The sequence below is a fragment of the Passer montanus genome, unplaced genomic scaffold (genome assembly GCF_014805655.1).
Source record: "Passer montanus isolate IOZ18808 unplaced genomic scaffold, ASM1480565v1 scaffold63, whole genome shotgun sequence".
Taxonomy (NCBI): Eukaryota; Metazoa; Chordata; class Aves; order Passeriformes; family Passeridae; genus Passer; species Passer montanus.
Window position 1 is genome coordinate 2851108 of NW_024371371.1, and position 19919 is coordinate 2871026.

General features: G+C 42.8%; 1 protein-coding gene across 4 annotated transcripts in view; it reads right to left on the minus strand.

The window, feature by feature from the left end:
* The window catches only part of LOC120511239 (glypican-5-like), a 353927-nt gene that overhangs the window by 266175 nt on the left and 67833 nt on the right, over nucleotides 1-19919 (minus strand). For all 4 annotated transcript variants that reach the window (XR_005629689.1, XM_039728014.1, XM_039728013.1 and 1 more), the window contains exon 3: nucleotides 2192-2886. Coding sequence is in view for 3 of the 4 variants with exons in the window: in XM_039728014.1 (XP_039583948.1) it covers nucleotides 2192-2886 (695 nt within the window). In the remaining variant the exon portion in view is untranslated. The remainder of the gene's footprint in view (nucleotides 1-2191; nucleotides 2887-19919) is intronic.

Genomic DNA, 19919 nt, shown 5'->3' on the forward strand with positions numbered 1-19919 from the left:
TATTGCTAGGGAACTAAGAAGGCCCCAAATAAAATTATTTGAATAATCTTTAAAGAGAGTCTGGAGCCTGAAAGACACTTTGGAGAGAATTCTACTTCCAAATCACCTAAAAGCAATACACTCATTGAGTTAATCCATGATTATCCACTATTCAGCTGGATCATGAATTTTACCCCTTAGTAAGCTAAGCAAGAGCATGTTAATTATGAGGCTGATAAAGGCAATGCAGTTTTATGTTCTAGCATTCTGTCAGTTAAATCAGCTCTACAATGATTTTAGAGGTATCCATCTATAGTCAGATAAAACCAATATACAGTAACAGGGTACTTTGATTTCTGGCTCCCTTTTAGACTAATTGAAAAAGAACTTCTGAGTGAAAATAGGGGCAAAGGCAGGAACATTGTACAGGACATGTTCTAAGTTCAACACTCCTCCATGAGGTACATTGTGACCCCACCAACAGACTTTAGCACAGTGCACACCTGCAGCACATGCAGGCTCCAGTGCCCACCACCCTACTCAAGAACCTGGAAAAATTTCATAAAGGTTTTTCATGTTCATCTCTGGATGTCAGATACACTAGCAAGTTTGCTGTTCATGAAAAAGAAAGGAAAACTGAGGCAATATGAATTGAGTTTTAACTAAAATACCAAGTGAAATTCTGTCAGAATGCAACAAGTGGTTGGGTTCTTTTTGTAATTTATGTATTTTACTGACTCTAGGTATGGCTCTGTCAGGTGTTCTACAGTGAAGGGAGCTTCAATATTAAGGATTTTGGAAGGTTGCAAACATAGAAGCATTTTTCTCCTATTAAAAAACCTTCCTTTGTTTAGAATAGATTCTGCCACAGCTACTTTCTGTGGAATCTCTAGACTATCTTCTCTCTTCCACGATGTGGTGACCAAAGTTCTATACAGAAATTACATATTTAAATTTGTGCATTTCTATCTCTGTTCTCTCCAAGACTTCCTTTACTTTAAAGACAGGCAGATCTACCTGCATTTTTTAGATTAGTCTTTATACCCTACTTAAAGCCACACTGCTACATTTTTTACCACTGACAGTTGTGTTAACTTCCAACAGACATAGTCAGCTGCATCATCAGTCATTTCAGTAATTTCTACCCTAATCTCCAACACCTTGAGAGAACACCTGCCAGTCATATGCTGCTATTATTTATGTGACAGTTCTACCATCCTAGCTCTTTCCCCTTAATCTACACCACTCACAAAGCTGTTTCCAATTCAAGTGCATTTTTATCCTTTACTTATGTAAATGCTGCTAAATACGTTTGAATTTTTTCCTGCTCTTTTCCCAACTTCTGTGAAGTGTACTTATTGCAGTATAGGTGTACTTATTGCAGACCTGTAGTACCTTCCTAATGCCTCAGTCAACACAACAGTAAAGGGACTGTAAAATTCTGCAAGTCCATTCTTTTGCCTTTATTTAAAAGCTCACTTTTCTAGGCCCTTATAGCAAATCCTGAGGGATGTCCCCACATGCTGCAATTACGTGCCAAGATAACACCTGACTGATATCCAGTATCAAATTTTTGTTTAGAAAACTGTGCAGGCAAGGCAGAGATCTCTGCTTTACTGGGTTCCTTCTAAAGAAACAAATCCTCTTGTTTAGGCTGAGACCCCTTATGTGAGGACACGGGGCTTGACTCCATTTTCATCAGAAGACCGATTTATTATGTAATATATTATACTAAAATACTACATTAAAACCATACTAAAAGAACAGAGAGAGTAAAGATCAGAAGGCTACAAAGACAAGAATACAATAGGAATCAATAACAAAATCCTTGGCACAAGTGGCTGTGATTGGTCACTCATTGAAAACAATCCACATGGACCAATGGAAGATGCACCTGTGGCCTTCCACAGCAGCAGAGAGTTATTGTTTACATTTCTTTCCTGAGGCTCTCAGCTCCTCAGGACAGGAAAAATCCTAGCAAAGGATTTTTCACTAAAATATCATGGCTACAAAATCCCCCCAACCCCTTCATTTCAAAGGAGACTCTACTGAACCCTACCACAATTCTCTGTAAAGTCTGCATGGATTATTAGACACAGATCTAGTTAAAGGCTAAAAACTGCTGCAAGGACAACACCAACTTGATTAAATGTTTATCCACGGAACAAGGAAATTGATGAACGGGAGCAGCAAATAATGAGGGAGCACTTACTGTGGCAGAGAGCTGCGGTCCATTGAGCTGGGCGTGCAGGATGGCCTCGTTGATGGAGCTCCAGATCCCCGCCAGCGCCGTTTCCAGCTCGTGCGAGGCAGCCATTTCGTTAGTCAGGTATTCCAGCGTGGAGATGAACTCCCTCCACGGAGCATCCAGCTCTGCCACGCTGGCCAGGCAGCCCCTCATGACGTTGAGGCAGTAGCCCACGCAGGGCCTGATGAGCGTCAGGCCCTGGCAGTGCGGGCAGTACTGCATCTTCACCAGGGCCCTGCTGCACTCCTTGCTCAGAGCCGCGTGCTCCGTGCTGTTTATCACCTCAATGCCCAGGCTCAGGGCCTGGCTCAGCATCCTGCTGGCCCAAAGAGATTTTGACAGCTCTGTAACCATGTTTTTGGAATAGTGTCCAAAAGGATTTATGTCTTGCCTCGTAAGCCGCAGACACTCTGTGTAGTCCTCTGACAGATCTGTAATTCCTGGGTTTATTAGCCGGCTGTACACCAGAGGAAAGAGACTGTCAAAGAATCGCAGAACTGCGCTTTCCACTGTGGTCTCTGCTCCCAGAATGTAGAGAGAGATGTCTGTAAAAAGCTCCTTAACGGGCTCCGCTGCTTCTTTTGCCATAGGTCTGTAAGCTGTCTCAAACAGGGAACTTGTGCGGTTTTCAGCAAAGCGAAGCAAAGACTCAAAGGCCTCTAAAAAGGGGCAGGGGAGAAAAAGAACTAGAGGTTAATGGCAGGCACCTGAAATCTCAGTCACAGGACTAACACTGTCCTGTACAGGAACATCAATAATTACATTAAATCTGTGATATCAATGCAATAATAGGTAATACAGCTTTTGGCAGTAATTAGATTAAAGGGACCCCGAAGTATTGCCTGTGCATAATGAAGGCAACACTTACCAAACAACTGTTTTTCTTAAAAAAAAAAAGATTACTCTGATTTCTCTAGCCAGACCCTGATCCACCAAGGACTCTCACAGATTCCAGGCCAGGGCTGGAGCTCAGTCCAGGGCTGTAAGGTGGTTTTCAGAACTCACACTGCATTTGGCCAGTTCGGATGGGTACACTTCCAAAGCATCCCTTAGTTCAAATGTGAGGCAACTGAATACACAGAGAAGCTGAAGGTTTTGTTTCACAGTGCTTGAGTAGGTGGCTGAGAGGCACTTCTTGCAAAGCACAACTCCAAGATGAAGGAAAAGAATATGGCTGTGTGAATAAATTCTCTCCCCATTAACATTTGCCATGTCTGGACACCAGCCAGTGGTTGGGGAGGACTTGATATCATGTCCACTATGACCCAAAACCAAAGTGAAATAAATAAATCAGGAAAACATTATCTCCTTTAATTAAGCCATTTCTGAGTGGCCTAAGGAAAAATAATATTTAAGGAGTTCCACAGTTAACACATTTCAAATGACACATGGCAAGTATTATACACCCAAACCACTGACTGGGGTGTTAGAATTCATGGACAGGGCAAGGAAGGGATCAGTTTTCCAGATTATTTTTAATGACACAGAAGACAGCAATCCACACCATTCCCACTGCTTTCTTTGGAAGCTCTCCAACAAAAAGCCTCTGACATAAATCATCCTTGCACTCCTCTGGGTGGCAAGCAGCTCCAGTCGAGGCAGGAGATCTGTCACTCCATACCTCCCGTGGCCTGGCCAGATAATGGGGTTTGGTCTAATCCTCCTCTCCATTCATGGGAGCATGGCTGTGTGATTCCCTGCTCCGCAGCACAGTCCCAAATCACCCAGAGATCAGCCCCACAAAGAGCAGCCACAATACACAGCCCCAGATTAGCAGACCCTGGCAAGGTCCTGCAGCAAAGCCTGCTCCGTGCCGTCCCTGGGACAGCTCCCTGGGCAGCTGACTCGCTGCTATGATAAGCATGACAATCCCTTTTAGCACAAAGTGTGCTTTAACTGCACAGACAATACAGCACATCTCATTGGACAGTCAGCAGCAGCATTTTGCACACACGAAAAATGCTGCGAAAAATCACTTCAGCACTCACACTGGGATTGCAGCAGCTAATGCTTTGGAAGGGCTTATAAAATCCAAGAAATTAAGAAAGCAGATACACTTGAGTTGAAAAAGATGACAGTACATTCTTGGCAGAGAAACACCTTACCAAGTTTCAAACTGAAGCAGAGCTGACAACAATTCTGAAAATTGGATCCAGGATAGAAATCTTAACACAACCTAAACTGTGGTTTGTTGTGTGCTACTGCATATTGTATTTGCTGGGTGCAACAATGAAGGAAGGAATGATGAATCTGACTCCATGCTCTCAGAAGGCTAATTTTATGATACTATATTATATTAAAGAATACTATACTAAACTATACTAAAGAACACAGAAAATCATGAAAACTCGTGACTCTTTCCATAGTCCTGACACAGCCTGGCCCCAGTTGGCCAATGAATGAAAACAACTCACAGCAGAATCCAATGAAACAATCACCTGTGGGTAAACAATCTCCAACCACATTCCACATGAGCACAACACAGGAGAAGCAAATGAGATTAGAATTGTTTTCCTTTTCTCTGAGGCTTCTCAGCTTCCCAGGAGAAAAATCCTGGGCAAAAAGATTTTTCTGAAAATATGAATGTGACAACTGCACACTCTTAAAAGGGGTTTTTGTTTGCCACATCACCTCTATGTGTTTATTTCTAAAGGAAACCTAAACATTGTTTTTATCATACTAAAAACTCAACAGAAATATTACAAAACATAAAACCAGGTGTTTAAGTTTCCTCCCTAAGCATGGTCCCTTACAGATATTCAGCTTATCATTAAATTATGGGAGCAGGGACTGTTGCCTACAATGCCACCAATCTCACACTCTCCTTTTATCTTCCACATCCATAAAGGCAGAACTGCAGGCATCACTCTCCTTACCGGAAAATCTGAAATTTTCTTATCTGAAAATCTGAAATGGAAATGGAGCCTGTCCTGCTGGGGTTATGGGACAGGCTGTGGGGACAAGCACAGCTCAAGATCCATGCTGGGTTTGCTGCTCCAGTGGCAGCACCGACCCTGCCAGGGCACACAGCTAAAGCAGCCCACGTGCTGGGCTCCAGGCTGCTGCCAGCCCTCCCAGGCACTCCAGCTGGATTATGCTCAGTCTGACACACAGACATGAGGGGTGGTACAGAACCCCCCAGCTAGTTAAAATCAGAAAGGGGTACGTTTATTGACAGCACCGGGCACAAGTGTCGGAACCCAGGACATCTCTCTGGATGCCCTGGATGTCCCAAAGCCCTGGCAAGGGCTTGGAGACCCTGGCAGGAAGCCAAAGACACCTGGAAATTCGATCTTAATTCATGGAGCAAATTGCCAACCTGATATGAAGAATTACAGGCCACAAAAGTTTAAGTAGCATAGTAGTAGCAACCACATGGTGAAGGGAAAACCTTTGGAGCACTGTATAGGGGGGTTTTGTATGTTGTACAGAGGGGTTTGGAATTCTGTACAAGGGGGTCAGGAGTCCCAAATGGAGGGATTTGGGCATGCCCTGTCCTTCTTCTTTCTTCTCCTTGGCATCCATGTTCAGGATGACGTTGGCAACAAGGGGAATCACTTCCCAAAGGCAGGTGCAAAACATCACAGGCTCCAGCTCTCTACTGATCTAAAAAGTCTTACATATCCATATAATCACCCAAAATGCCTAATACATATTCATTACCTAGCCCCACCCATCCCTGCTTTGTATTAAAATGTATTTAAATAAGCCCAAAGATACTTTTATGCCTGCACAGCCTCCTGACTGAATTGGGGTGGTGGGTTCGGAAATCGGTGGATGGGTTCTGAAATGGAGTGGTGGGTTCTGAAATGGAACAGTGGGTTTTGAAATGGGTCAGTGGGTTCTGGAGTGGGTGGGTGGGTTCTGAAATGGAACAATGGGTTCTGGAATGGTGTGGTGGGTTCTGAAATGAGTCAGTGGGCTCTGGAATGGTGGTCTGCTGAGGTCAAAGTGACCTCTTACTTTTGCCTTGTTGGCAGGCTTTGGACCCCTTGGCTACAGCTCAAGTTTTGGGGCCCAGGTGCAGGCCACGGTCCTCTTCTTTTCGACAATTAAATCTTCATCCCATCCTGCTTCTTTAAACATAGTAAAGACAGGCAGGTGATGTACAACCCTAGCCTTAACTACTTTATCTGCTAATAATTAACTATCCCTTATTATTTCTACTCTTCTTGCTATACTCTTAATTGTTTCTATTCCCCTCTACTAAATCTAGCTAAACTTTTTAACTCTCAGTTTTTTAAACCCTCTATTCACACACAGATGGACAAACATTGCTTTGCAGGTACAGCATTAGTGCTTGTTCATCCTGAGCATGGCACAGCTTGGTTTGGAGCAAGAGCTCCCTTCTGACAGAAACACACCCACCCTGACACAGAGGGCACTTCCCTTCTCCTCAGCCAGCAGCTACACCTCAAATTCCTCATGCAACGAGAATCACAAAGCTTCCTGACTTATCTCACACCAGTTTTTGCACTTCTTCAGTGGGATTTAATCCTGCTTTAAATCCACTGCACGTCACAAAATGCTGAAGAATGGAAGTGTTTCTGCTAGAGAACAGTGCTACAGGGAGAAACAAATGCAGGAGGAATGTGTCAATCTGCTCAGGGCAGGTGTACCAGCATTTTCCAAATATCTCCTCTATTTTCCCACCACCTGGGGGTCTATTTGGGGAAAACCAGGTAGATATTAACTTTCTCATGTCACATAAACACCACATTCACCAACGAGCATGACTTCCTTTCAGAAGGAACAGCTGCTTGACATTTTTAACTGCTGTCACCTCTGTTTTAGCCTAATCAAGTGCAACAGCTCCCCAAGTTCATGTCCACCTCTCCTCCTGCACCCTTATCCTCCAGACAAGAACCAAAGATGCAGAAGTGCCACACATCTATTTGCCACTCTTTCTGCCACAAAAACCTTCCTGGGCGTGTTTATTTTTGTCAGGCTCTGAGACAAACAGCAACAAAGCTCAAGGAAGGACGTGAGCAGAGGATTCAGTGAAGTGCACAGAGCTGGTGGCAGAGCCTGCATTCAGGGCTGCCCTCATCTCATGAACCCTGGATTGCTTACTTGGAAGGCAGCAAATGTGGTCTCAGGGAACACACACAGATTGGAGCTTTCCAAGAAAATCTGGACTGACATATGATAGCCATGCTTAGAGCAGGTTCATTTGCTTTCCTCACTCCTGCAAGACCTTCACAAACTCTTGAGATCCTTATTCTGTAAGCAGCTGTGGGGTTCAGATGGAGAGCATTAGGCAAGGTTAAGCAACCTCCAACTTGCTGGATTATGATTTAGCTCAAACCTACATTCTTTTCTTTCCAGAGATCCAACACAGAAATATTAGCATGGAAACAATTTCACCAAAACACCAGATACCTCTGCTCACAGAGGATTATTTCTGCCCCAGAGTAGCTGAGGCTTAGATATTAATGCCTGAACCCAGAGCCGTAACACTCACTGCAAACCACAACATGCCTGTGTGAAAGGGAAGTCACTGCCACTGCCACCAGACTCCTGTGTGCCACTCCAGGCTGCAGAACTGACCAGGTAAGACCACCCTGCTAAAGCAGCAGCTCTCCAAGGATCTGTGATCCCTGCACTCTGCAGTAACTCACTGCCTGCTGGACTTCCATCTAAAAAATCCACAAACTCCTTAAAAAAAGAAAAAAAAAAGAAAAAAAGAAACAGTTATATTATAAAAATCACAAAAAGATTTAACAATGCTCAAAACCCAAAACTATCTATACAGACTTTATAAAGAAACAACATCTGTGTACATTTTAGATTTTGACTGTAATGACGAAAGAAAAATGACAAATTTAAGTAGCTCCATTATTTGTTTGGTCTCTCAGGACCACACTAATATTTGGCTCCCTTCCTTTCAACATCTTGCATTTATTACAAAGTTCCAGAATGAATGAAAGCTACGCTTGGTTGAACAATGGCTTCCTTTTCATGCTTTCACGTCCATTAAGATTTCTGCATCTTTACAGCTTGCCAAAATAAAGAACAACATATTAATATTTTGCAGCAGTAGAATTTAAGTACAAACTGTTTGCAATGTGCTATGGAGAGAACAATGTACAAAGCAGAAAAATCACACCCAGACATCTACATGGCACACAAATAATAAAATTCATCGCTCTGCTTTTTGGGTGTACGATGATTTCTAAACATGTTTAAAAGAATAAAAACAAAGAGTGTTTAAAAACCAACAAGATGAACAAGTGGATGGGTTTGGGTTTTTCTCAGATTACTTTAAAAAAGGATATAAGTGCAAAGAAAATTGTATCATGTTTGCAAAGACAACTCAAAATCCATTTATTCATTCAATTGCTTTTATAAACAACTTCATGTAACTTTCAGCTTCATTTCAATTCTGTGACATCTTCCTGGGAACAAAATTTCCAAGCATTCAAAGTTTCCTACTTATCTTCCTTATTTATCCTCCTGCAGAACACAGGACCAAAGCTCTTTATTAAAACCCTACTTTCCCATGTGCCTTGCTGGTTTGAGAATGGCAGTCTCCCTGTACATACACACGGTCGCTCTTGCTGAAACTGATGAGAAATTACATGTTAATAAACATGTCTAATGAGAGAATGCCTACCACATCCTGGCTGACACATCACCAGCACTTGCAGGAAACCCTGGAAGTGCTCAGAACCTGGGCTGAGCAGAAGCATCTCTTGCTTCCTACTCCCCTCCTGAAGCTGCTTTTAACACAGCAGGGCCAAAACAGTCTCAGAAGCAAGCAAGCAAAGTCAGTTTTGGCAGGAGGGGGTAAAAGAAGTTTGAATTTACTCACCTTGACAGTCTTTAGAGTTCATCAGTCCTTCACAATATAGACCAGATGGGAAAAAAGCAGCTTTCCATTACTGCATAGGGGTGAGGTCTTTATTTAACAGCCTCCCCTTGTCTACATGGACAACATCACATGAATACCCTCCTGTGTAGCTGCTGATAGAAATTTCTGCCCAAACTGGAAAGAAGTCTGTGCCTCTATCTCTGTTCATACCCAACAGCTATGGGCACTGCTCATTAACCAGAAATCAATGAGCAGAATTATTTGCAGGCTACTATTACTTCCTTTAATCTACTGCTTGATTCCAAGTGTAATACAATACTGTTTTTAACTTTAAAAAACTTATGAAAAGTTGTAAAGGCTTTAGAAGTTTTAGAAGTGAGACTCTGGGAGCAAAAGAACATTTTCCTTCCTGGCCTTTCCTCCAGTGCTGGGAGCTGGAACAGGGGTTGGCCACAGGAAAGCCTCATGCAATGTGAGTGTCAGAGCAGCTGACCCGCTCCTGGGATTTGGGAATGTGGGCAAAGCCAGGACACTTGGAAAAGCCATTTCCAAATCTTCTACTGGAAGACTGACTTCCAAGAGCAGCAACAGGAAACACACCATTGAAGAACCATCTGAAGACTTCTGTCTTGGGATGAAGATTAGTCTTGCTTCTTTTATATACACAAATCTATTCTGGCAGCCTTGGCACAGCTTTGCAATTATATAAGAAATAACCACCCCCCTCAGACTGCTGCCCCAGACAGCAAACCCACACCCTTTGCTCCATAACACACTACAGCACACTTCCTTCTTTTACTATTTCTTCTTCTATTTTTAAGTTTAATCAGTTTATGATACATTCTTATACAGGGAGAAGGGGGGTGAACATGCAGCTCATTTTGGTGACACTGCTGTACACCAACTTGGGTTATTTTGGTATTTGATTCTATCAGTAATAGAAATAACACCAGGTTTAAAACAGGCTGACTGCTTCAGAGGCTGATGAGGCAAAGGGAAAACAGGTAGTGGATGCACAAGCCCAGGAGAAGCCTTAATAACAACAGAATGGGCCAGCAATAAACACAATCAGTTGTTCTGCTCTGGTCAGTTTGCCATGAAATCACAAATAATGGTTCCTGTAGACTGTGCTGGGGAATGTATCCAAACTGCTGCAAGTGGAAACCAGAGTGCACATATTCTTCAGACTTAATGGCCTTGGCTTCATAATTTCTTCATAATTTCCAAACCAGCAATGTTTAACAAGTTATAACTATCTGCAAAACTATTGGCCAAAAACAGACTAGAGACAGTTTTACACTCTACTGCCCCAAAGCAAAACTGCCCTTTTTAAAGAAAACACTACATGGAGGAGTGTCTAGAAAATAATTAAGTTGTTACACTTCACAGAATCAGCTACAGTTTGCTGGCTTGACTTCGACTGTTCACTTCATATTTCACCTTACAACTTTTTTGTGAACACAATGAATGAGCTGGTAATTAAATTTAGCTGTTTATTATTTCTGTATACTCGATTTCAGTACAGTCGTACATTATTTTATAGACTGTAATTATAGGGTAAAATGACTTTTTTTCAAGTGAGCAGTCTCAAGTAAAACTGAGCCAGGTGGGCTGGCAGAAAGCTGGAGAGCAGATGTGGACTTAACCTTTTATGACACCGCTGGGCTTCTGCTGACAGATAAATAAAGCAAGGAGTTCTCTGGGAGTGTTTGTGCAGTGGCAGGCTGATGGACACCTAGAGCAGCATGGTGAGATGATCCAGAAGAGCAGGGAAAGCCCTGAGGAGAATGGCTGGATGTGGCACAAAGCCGTGGTTATCACTCTTATTCCCCTCTCATCAAAACAGAACTCCTAAGGATGATTCATAAAATTCTTATCTGCCAAGTTCAAACCTGTCAGCTGTTACTTCATAATATCAATTCACTGTTTTAACAGGATTTGCACCAAGATAACTGAAGAAAGAACCACGGCTGTGCTTCAACAACATCATCTGTGCCCTTCACTGGCTTTCCAAGGACAAGTGATTTATAAAAAACGCTTCTCACAATCCATGTGGGGAAATCCACAAGCAGTTGTGCATGTGTAGGTAGCCAGCTGGTCACACAACTGTAACCATCTGAAGTTATTTGGAGGTTCAACAGCCAGAGTTATCTGATTTATCTGATCAGTCACTTACAGGGACTGTGACAACTGGGAGCCACAGCTACAGCAAGCAGCACAGAATTCCCAGGATGGATTCCAGCACAAAGCACTTACAAAACAGCTCTGAATGACAACTCTGGAACCATCACTGTTTCATTCAAGGCAGACCCACAAGACCAGTGTACATTGCTTAAATTAGGACTGATCTAATTAGTCTAATGAACAAAGTTTCTGCCACACAAAAAAAGCATCCAGTTTTATTTTTCCAAGCTAAATGCCTGTGTACTGTTGCTAAGATGCACCCTCAGCTGAGAAGACAACATTTTTCCTTAAAAAATAAAAGTTTCCTGGTAAAAAGAAACAGCTTGAACAGTATTTTCTTAGCAATGAACCATGGCTCATCTCTTCAGGGGATGAGGTAAACCCCTGGTGGTTTTGTAAGTAAGCATCTTGCTGTGGGCTGGGTTGGATTTTTTACAGATTTTAGCATTGTTATAAAAACAGAGCCCTAAAAAGTATGTTGGCCTAACAATCCAAGACTTGCATGGCCCTAGACAGGATGAATACTGGCCCTAAAAAATGGACTGCCCTCAGTTTGGACTCTTTGGAGTAGACACCTGTGGTTCCTTTGAGGGAGCAGAGCCTCCAGCACCGAAGTCCTGCACATTCTTTGTTCCTACTTCCAATACACAGTGGTTCATTCAGCTATAACTGCACATTTCTCAAAGCTGACAGGGTTGCTACCCAAGCACCAGTGAAGGGTGGAGCTCCAGGTACCACCAGGGCATGTCTGATTCTGGGGTGAGCTGAGGGGTGACACTGCACCTGGGGATGACACTGGCATCCACAAATGCCACTGTCGCTGGGAGATGGTGCAAAACCCTTACCTTGTTCCTCCTGGGGTTGCATAGCCTTTATTTTTCCACGTGTTAAGCAGTTTTTCAGAGCTGAGAATCACTGCACTACACACGACAGCAGAGGAGCAGTTGATAAATGAAAGTAATGCCCATATTGCAATCTCCAGGATTACGATTTTCAGGTAATCTCTTCCCACAGACTGCTGGATAGAACAAAAGGGAATCACTTCTCCTTGGACTTCCCAAACTACTCTTATCATAAGTACCTTTGGAATGAACCATTTAGTGCCAACAATGTAGTTTCCAGAACTAAACCAGACTTGTGGGAGAATCTCTGCACATTCATGACTGCTGCGTGGGCTGGCTGGAGTGCCTGAGGCAGCACATCCTTTATCGTGGCACTCCAAATGCTCTGGGCCTTTATGGAGCAAAAAATCCTCTTAACTGGAACCTGTGCCTAGGTAAGGGTGAGCACAACATTTAAATGACCACATGTGTGAGCATACACACACAAATATCCAGGAGCAAGCAAGAGGACTGTGGCCAGAAAATCCAAAATGCAACTGTGGACACAGCTCATATACATGTAAAATGTGGCTGTGTAGAGATACTGCTGGTTGATATTACTGGTTTACATTGCCTGAGGAGATGGACTGTTCAAATAAATACTAGACAAAAAAAAAAGGCAAAAAATTGCTTCTGCAGCCTTCCTGCAACTGAAAACCATGCAGAAAGGAAAAGCTGTGCCAACTGTGCCCTGTGCCAGGTACTAATACCAGGGAGAGCAGATGCCATGGCTGGGGAAAGAGGGCATTTAACGCTGGTGGTCTCTGGGAGCTCAGACACTGCACAGGGACACAATGGGGCTTGGCCAGGGGCCAGCCAGGCCTGCAAAGCCCTGCACACAGACTGCTCTCTGTCGGGATGCCTTAGCATTTTAGCTTTTCTATTTCTCATATATTTGTAATCCTGCAGTTCTTCAGTGTATTACTCTAAACTCCATACACAGTGTGAGCTGCTGCTTTCCCATTTTGGGAAGACAACAATTTCTCTCCAGGCCTGGCAGTCAAGGACACCTCACTGCCTCAGACCTCAGAAGTGTAAAACAAAAGTGAGTTGGGGGGAGCAGATTTGGAGTACATGGCTTCATTACCTGAAGCTGTAATGGGAAGATTAACCCCCAATATGCAAATGACCCAAAGTTATAAAAGTGTGAAAACCCATGACCCACGGTCCATTTCTGGGTGTAGCCCCTGGGCGGCTTTGTCTGCCCTGGATGTACCTGAAGGCCCTTCCATAAATATATCTGCTTTTTATTCCCTTAATTCTGTCTGGCCTCTGTTCTCAGGTAGTACCAAAAGGTATCAGCTGCACAGTGGCACCAATGATCCCTGAGGCACCAAGCACTGGGACTTACCTGTAGAAAAGTATCAAATACAAAACCGATCTTTAGAATCCAGAAGTGACCAGGGTACCCAGGACACTCTAAAAGTTGTCTCTGGAACACTGTTGCACTGCAGGTTCTGTTTCCTGCAGAAACACACTTCAGAGTCACCAGTAACTTTGGCATACCAAGAAATGGAGATATTTATTTGTATATATCTGATATATTAAATACTATTGAGAAATGAAAGTACAAAATGGTGTAAGACTTGCAGTAGTTAAGAAGGAAGAACCAAAAATTCATCTTATGAGTTAATCAGGAAAAAGCAGGAAGATGCAGAAGACTTTTCATTCTGCCGGGAATCTTTTCATTAACAGAAAAACAGCAAGACAGGGGTCTCTAGAGAGAATTTTCTCGACCCTCTGATTAAGGAGTTCAACTGGCAATAGGAAAACTAATATGTTTGTTTCATAAGGTCATGAACTATTTCATGATTTCCAGCTGAATTAGTTAGGTGGTCCATTAAGATCAATTTCTAAAAAGCTAAGCAAAAAATAGCTACAAGAGACAGGATTAGTTCAACAAAGATGAAATATGGGGGGACATGGCTTATTTTCCATGTTTTTGTTTAGGCACAAACATAGAAATACAAGAAAAAATGTCCAGGTTCTGTTAAGACTAAAAAAGTTTCAAATATCTAGATTAAATCTGTATTTATCAACAACTTTAAAGCTGTCTGTGAGAAGGGCAGCAGTGAGGCAGCCCTGTGGGAGCAGCAGTGCAGCTCTCCAGCCCAGCCATGCCAGCTGGCCCGAGCACGGCGTCCCTGTGCCCACGCTGAGTGTGTGTGGGCACATCCTTCAGCTGCCCAGGAACAGCAGCAGGGCTCTCACAGAACCACCAGGCTGGGGGAGACCTTTAGTAATGTGTCCAACACAGCCCCAACACCTCAACTAAACCCTGGCACCCAGTGCCACATCCAGTCTGTTTTAAACACATCCAGGGATGGTGACTGCACCACCTCCCTGGGCAAACCATCCAGAACTTTGTAACTCTTTCTGTAAAAAACTGTTGGAATCCTGGATGCCGAGAATTTTAAACTTTCTGTGCTGGAGGGCACAGATCCACAAGAGAATACAGTATTTGATCTGAGACCATCAAAGGCTTCCAAAACTGACTGACAGCACTGGGATTATGGGTGTGGAGTTTCATTAGGAAGTAATATCACATGGTGGAGAACTTAGAGCTTAAGGTTTTAGAATGTAGCAATATGTGGGGCAAGATGGAGGTTTTAGAGCAGTGGCTGGTTGCTCTTCTTCACCTTCTTCATGGGTTTAGGTGGTATTTTGTAATTGGACAGAAAAATCTGCATTGCAGACTTCAAGTGATTGGTTATTGGGTTAAAAGTGGAGATAATTTGGGCGTCATTTCTTAGTTGGATGGTATAGCCTTAAAAGACCTTGTAAAGATAGACAGCTATAGAGCTTAAGGTTTTAGAATATAGCAATATGTGGGGCAAGATGGAGGTTTTTAGAGCAGTGGCTGGTTGCTCTTCTTCACCTGCTTCACAGGTTTAGGTGGTATTTTGTAATTGGAAAAATTACAAAAATTACAGAAATTACAAAAAATTACAAAAAATTAGAAAAATCCGCATTGCAGGCTTCAAGTGATTGGTTATTGGGTTAAAAGCGGAGATAATTTAGGCATCATTTCTTAGTTGGATGGTATAGCCTTAAAAGACCTTGTAAAGATAGACAGCTATTTTGTGCCTTTTTAGTGAAAAACTGTAACACAGATGGGAAAAAAAACCCATCTAAGCCTAAACACAAGCTATCGTCTCGAGTGCCTTCAATCCCAACCTTGACAGAGGCAGAAAAAGAAGCCAAGAACCAGCAAAAAACCCTTTCCTAACAGCCAACCCATATCTCCGTAAATTTCTGTCAGTTGTTGCCTGGAGAAAGAGCCCAACCCCAGCTGGGCTGTAACATAGATGGGGAAAAAAAAACCCATCTAAGCCTAAACACAAGCTATCGTCTCAAGTGCCTTCAGTCCCAACCTTGACAGAGGCAGAAAAAGAAGCCAAGAACCAGCAAAAAACCCTTTCCTAACAGCCAACCCATATCTCCGTAAATTTCTGTCAGTTGTTGCCTGGAGAAAGAGCCCAGTCCAGCTGAGCACAGGCACCTTTCAGGAGCTGCGCAGGGTGATGAGGGCACCCCTGAGTCTCCTTTTCTCCAGGCTGAGCACCCCCAGCTCCCTCACCCCCAGCTCCCTCAGTCCTGCACAACCACAGTGCACTTCCTCTGTGTACAAACGCAGGACCCACAGAAACTTGCTGCTGTTTCCTCTCATTAAACCAGCAAAAAACTTTTTCCTAACAGCCAACCCATATTTCCGTAAATTTCTGTCAGTTGTTGCCTGGAGAAAGAGCCCAACCCCAGCTGAGCACAGGCACCTTTCAGGAGCTGCGCAGGGTGATGAGGGCACCCCTGAGTCTCCTTTTCTCCAGGGGAGCACCCCCAGCTCCCTCACCCCTGCACAACCACAGTGCACTTCCCCTGTGTACAAACGCAGGACCCACAGAAACTTGCTGCTGTTTCCTCTCATTCTCGATTGACCAACACTGACTTCATTTTCACTTCACACACCCTTCTCCTCCAGCTTCTAGTGGAGCCATGGCAAAGCAAACTAAGGAAAACATGGAAGGACCATAGCTAAGACTGGTGCGGAAGCTCTTCTGTACAAGTCATCTTCTGCAAACATTTTAATTAAGTGGCTTTTGTGTTTTTCAGGCCCTTGAACAACTCCTGACCACAAAAAAACAGCGACAGACCAGCACGAAGTACCCTCACCCAAATCTGAACTGGGAACATCCTTTTGCCACACTGGCACAGGCCAGCTGGGTGAGGGCCACTGGGCTCCTCAGCAGCACCCCCAAAACCATTTAACTCATCTAAGGTTAAAGGCAGAGGTATTGCCCTTGGAGAAAAGACACAGGCATGCAATGCTTGAAAAACAGAAACCACTCCTGCAGCATCTATTTTTGGCTGCGTCCTCTTGTAGATTACTCTGAAGACGTATTTGATACCATAACACTGTAAGGTAATTGAAAGGACATGTGAGCTTGGAGAATCTGACCTTGTTCATGGACTTTTGTTCCACTCTGAACAAAGAATTTCACTAGACTATTGAAAAGAAACAGTGGACAAGACTTCCATGACTGATTTCAAATGGAGACTGAATCCAAATCGCTGTCAATTTAGGGAAATATTAAGGGTGTTCCTTTTTAAAATTTCACATACTTGCAAAACCTCACTCGATGGAAAAGGTGGATCAATAGCTAAAATAATCCTATAAAAACAGAACACATATTTCTTTATGGTGAATAGTTTCCCCTCAATTTATCTGCCAAATTCCTTCAAGTAAAGTGACTGGCATGTGTTCAACACATGGGTTGGAGCTGGCAGAAGTACACATGCTGGTGATTTGATATCTGACCAGATGTGTGTGGAGAACTAGCTCCAGCTATTCCTGAGGGAAGGCACATGAGACCCCTTAGCACTAATCAATCAGAACACCTATTTTCCTCCCAAAATTCCTTCCTTAGAAAACACACAAAGGTAAGTTTTTTCTAATCACACCAGCTACGAGACATTTTACAGGGCAAGTCCCCACCACAGCAAAGGCATGAAATGAAATTTATGTGCAGAAAACTGCACAATCCTTGATCAAAATAAAACCACTGTGACACTGTATTTCAACATTGCCACACAAACCCAGACACCTTTTCAGATGAGCAGGGTTCACAAGATCACAGAATTTGCTTATATTCATTCACTGCATGTTGCAACCTCGTGCTTGCTTATTCATGCCCTAACTTTGAGGTGAGATCACTGGCCTGCAGCTCCCCAGGTCTTCCTTGCCCTCCTTCCTAGAAAAGGGTTTCTCCTTTTCCAGTCAGTGGGAACTTTGCCAGACTGACAAAATTTCTCTAATATGATGGATAGTGGCTTAGCCACTACGTGTGCCAATTCTCTCAGGATTGGCATCCCAGAAGAGTTCAAGGACAGATTTTTGTGGGAATGCATTCGTTCCCTTCTCCTACTTTCTTACATTGTGTTATCAAATAATCATTGCATTGCTTCCTCTGTTGCTTAGGGTTATTCTGTGAATTACTGAGGGTTTTTGCTTAAACACGGGTCATTAGTGATGGCAACTCAAGTGCAGAAATATTATACTTGGAATTGAGGGCCAGAGCATCCATCACATCTGTCACACTGAAGTTTTAATATGCAATTGTAAAAACCTCTCAAATACCTGCAGCTTTTATAGTTCTGTTTAAACTTTTGCAGTCTTTGACTCAACAACTTAATGAAAAATAAAGGCTGCAGATAAATCAATCTGGTAATGAAAGCAAATTAGGCATTCTGCTCCAGCAGAATTCCAGCATGAATGAGTATGCTGAGATTGACTGCAGCAATAAAATGAAATGCTCTCCTGAATTCCAATTCAGAGCTTCCCTTTCCAGGAGCTTCAGAGGAAGTTCAGCAAACAAGTTTTCAGAACTAAAGCACCAAAACCATGATTTACATAAGTGGTGCCATAAGCTTTGACAAGCCCCAGCCAAGCCAGGAGTCTCTCTTCATTCTCATGACAGTCCTGGCTTTTCAACACCACAGGTTTTTAACACAGCAAAGCCAATCCATGACTTTTATTTTCTCATTAAGACAAAAAAGTTAATTCTAGACAGAGAGTTTCACAGTATGGTCACTCTTGCTCTTCTATCATATAAACTCAGTTGATTTTAATCACTGAGCGCTGTCCTAAATTTGCATAATTTACACTGTATCAAGAATACTTAATACAGGGAGCAAACAGATGCTTAACTAGAAGGAAAAGTTTAAAAAGGATTTATCTTCTTAAAATGCTTATCTTCATTTCAAGGTCACATGGAATCAATGAAAATAAATAATTTTTTGTACCTTGCTCATTTAGGTATCACATTTCTAACCTAATCAGCCTTAAAATGTAAACATGAAGTTTTAAAAAGCTGGTGGTGGTGGGAGAGTAACTGTGAAATATTGTGACAGAAATTCTGTTGGTTTTGTTTCAGGAGAAAAGTCAAGATTCAGCTATTTTCATGAACAAGTAAATTCTCTGCTTTTTTTTCTGTCTCTTTAAATTTAATAGACACTTCCCACTGTTTAGGTTCTACTCTGTGAAGCCCTAGAACTGATTGCTTATTTTAAAAGAGATCCTTTGGCATGAAACTTTATCTGTGTAACCCTGGAAATGGGATCAAGCCCTTCAGAAGCACTGAAAGAAACCAAGAGAGGAACAACCACCCAACCAAAAAGGAAATTACTGGCAGGCTGAAAACGAGAGGGTAACAGATAACTCCTAAGAAATTCTGGGCCCTGAAGAAAAGCACATTTCTGCATTTCAGACCCTGTTCAAAAAAGCATTTTTACATAGGCAAGGTTTATCTTGTGCATGCTGCTCCTGATCCACAAAATCCCCACAGAACTTCAGTGCTCACTGCAGTTTGCTGCCAGGAAAGCAGATTTGTAAGAAGGGGCCTTAAACTTTGCAGAATCATTTGAATTCTGTAAGGCCATTTCTGCTCCTCTGACACATCTCCTGCCTTCTTGTCCCACAAAGGTCAGCTCGTGGAAGAGTTTTCCTTTGTCTTTCAGATCAATCTTGTACAATGACACTCTTCACAAGACTATGAAAAAAGATGTTGACTTGATTAATTTATTCTGGGAAATGTTAGGAACCATCTCCCTGTAATAGAATAAAATACTTCAGTGAGAAGGGATCTACAATGACTACATCTAGTCCAGCTGCCTGACTAATTTAGGGCTGATCAGGTTCTATCATCTTGATAAGGGCACTGTCCAAACAGCTCTTAAATCACTGACAGGCTTGGGGCACTGAGCACCCTCCAGAAGCTCATTCCAGGCTCTGGCCACCCTCTTAGCTAAAGAAATGCAAAATGCCCACACTAGACCTCGCCTGGCAGAGCTCTGATCCAATTTTTTGACCAAAAATTCCCCCGTATTGTGGAAATGCCATCCCTAACACATTTTTTACCCCATCCTGATGGAGGGAAGCTCTGTAAGAACCAAGAGCTTCCCAGTTCAAGAGATTGTCAAAATTCTCTTAAATGAAAACTCACTGATGCTAAAAAGCCTGCCCTGTCATTTAGTGAGGCACACCAAACAGTAATTTAACAAACAGACACTGAGCAAGAGCCACAAACCATTACAGTAAAAGTGGCATCAGGTGAAGGGGTTTCCAAATTTAGAGGATATGACCTTGAGGACAGTTTTTTTTCAGACAAGGTGTTGCAGATTTGTCTTTCAGGGAGTTTCAACATAATGAAAGGAGCAGAGCACTCAGCAAAGGAGAACTTCATTGGAGCCCTTGATCTGACTCTGAATAGGACAGAACAAACCAGTATTTACAAGCCTTACGAAAGTTGAAATTGTT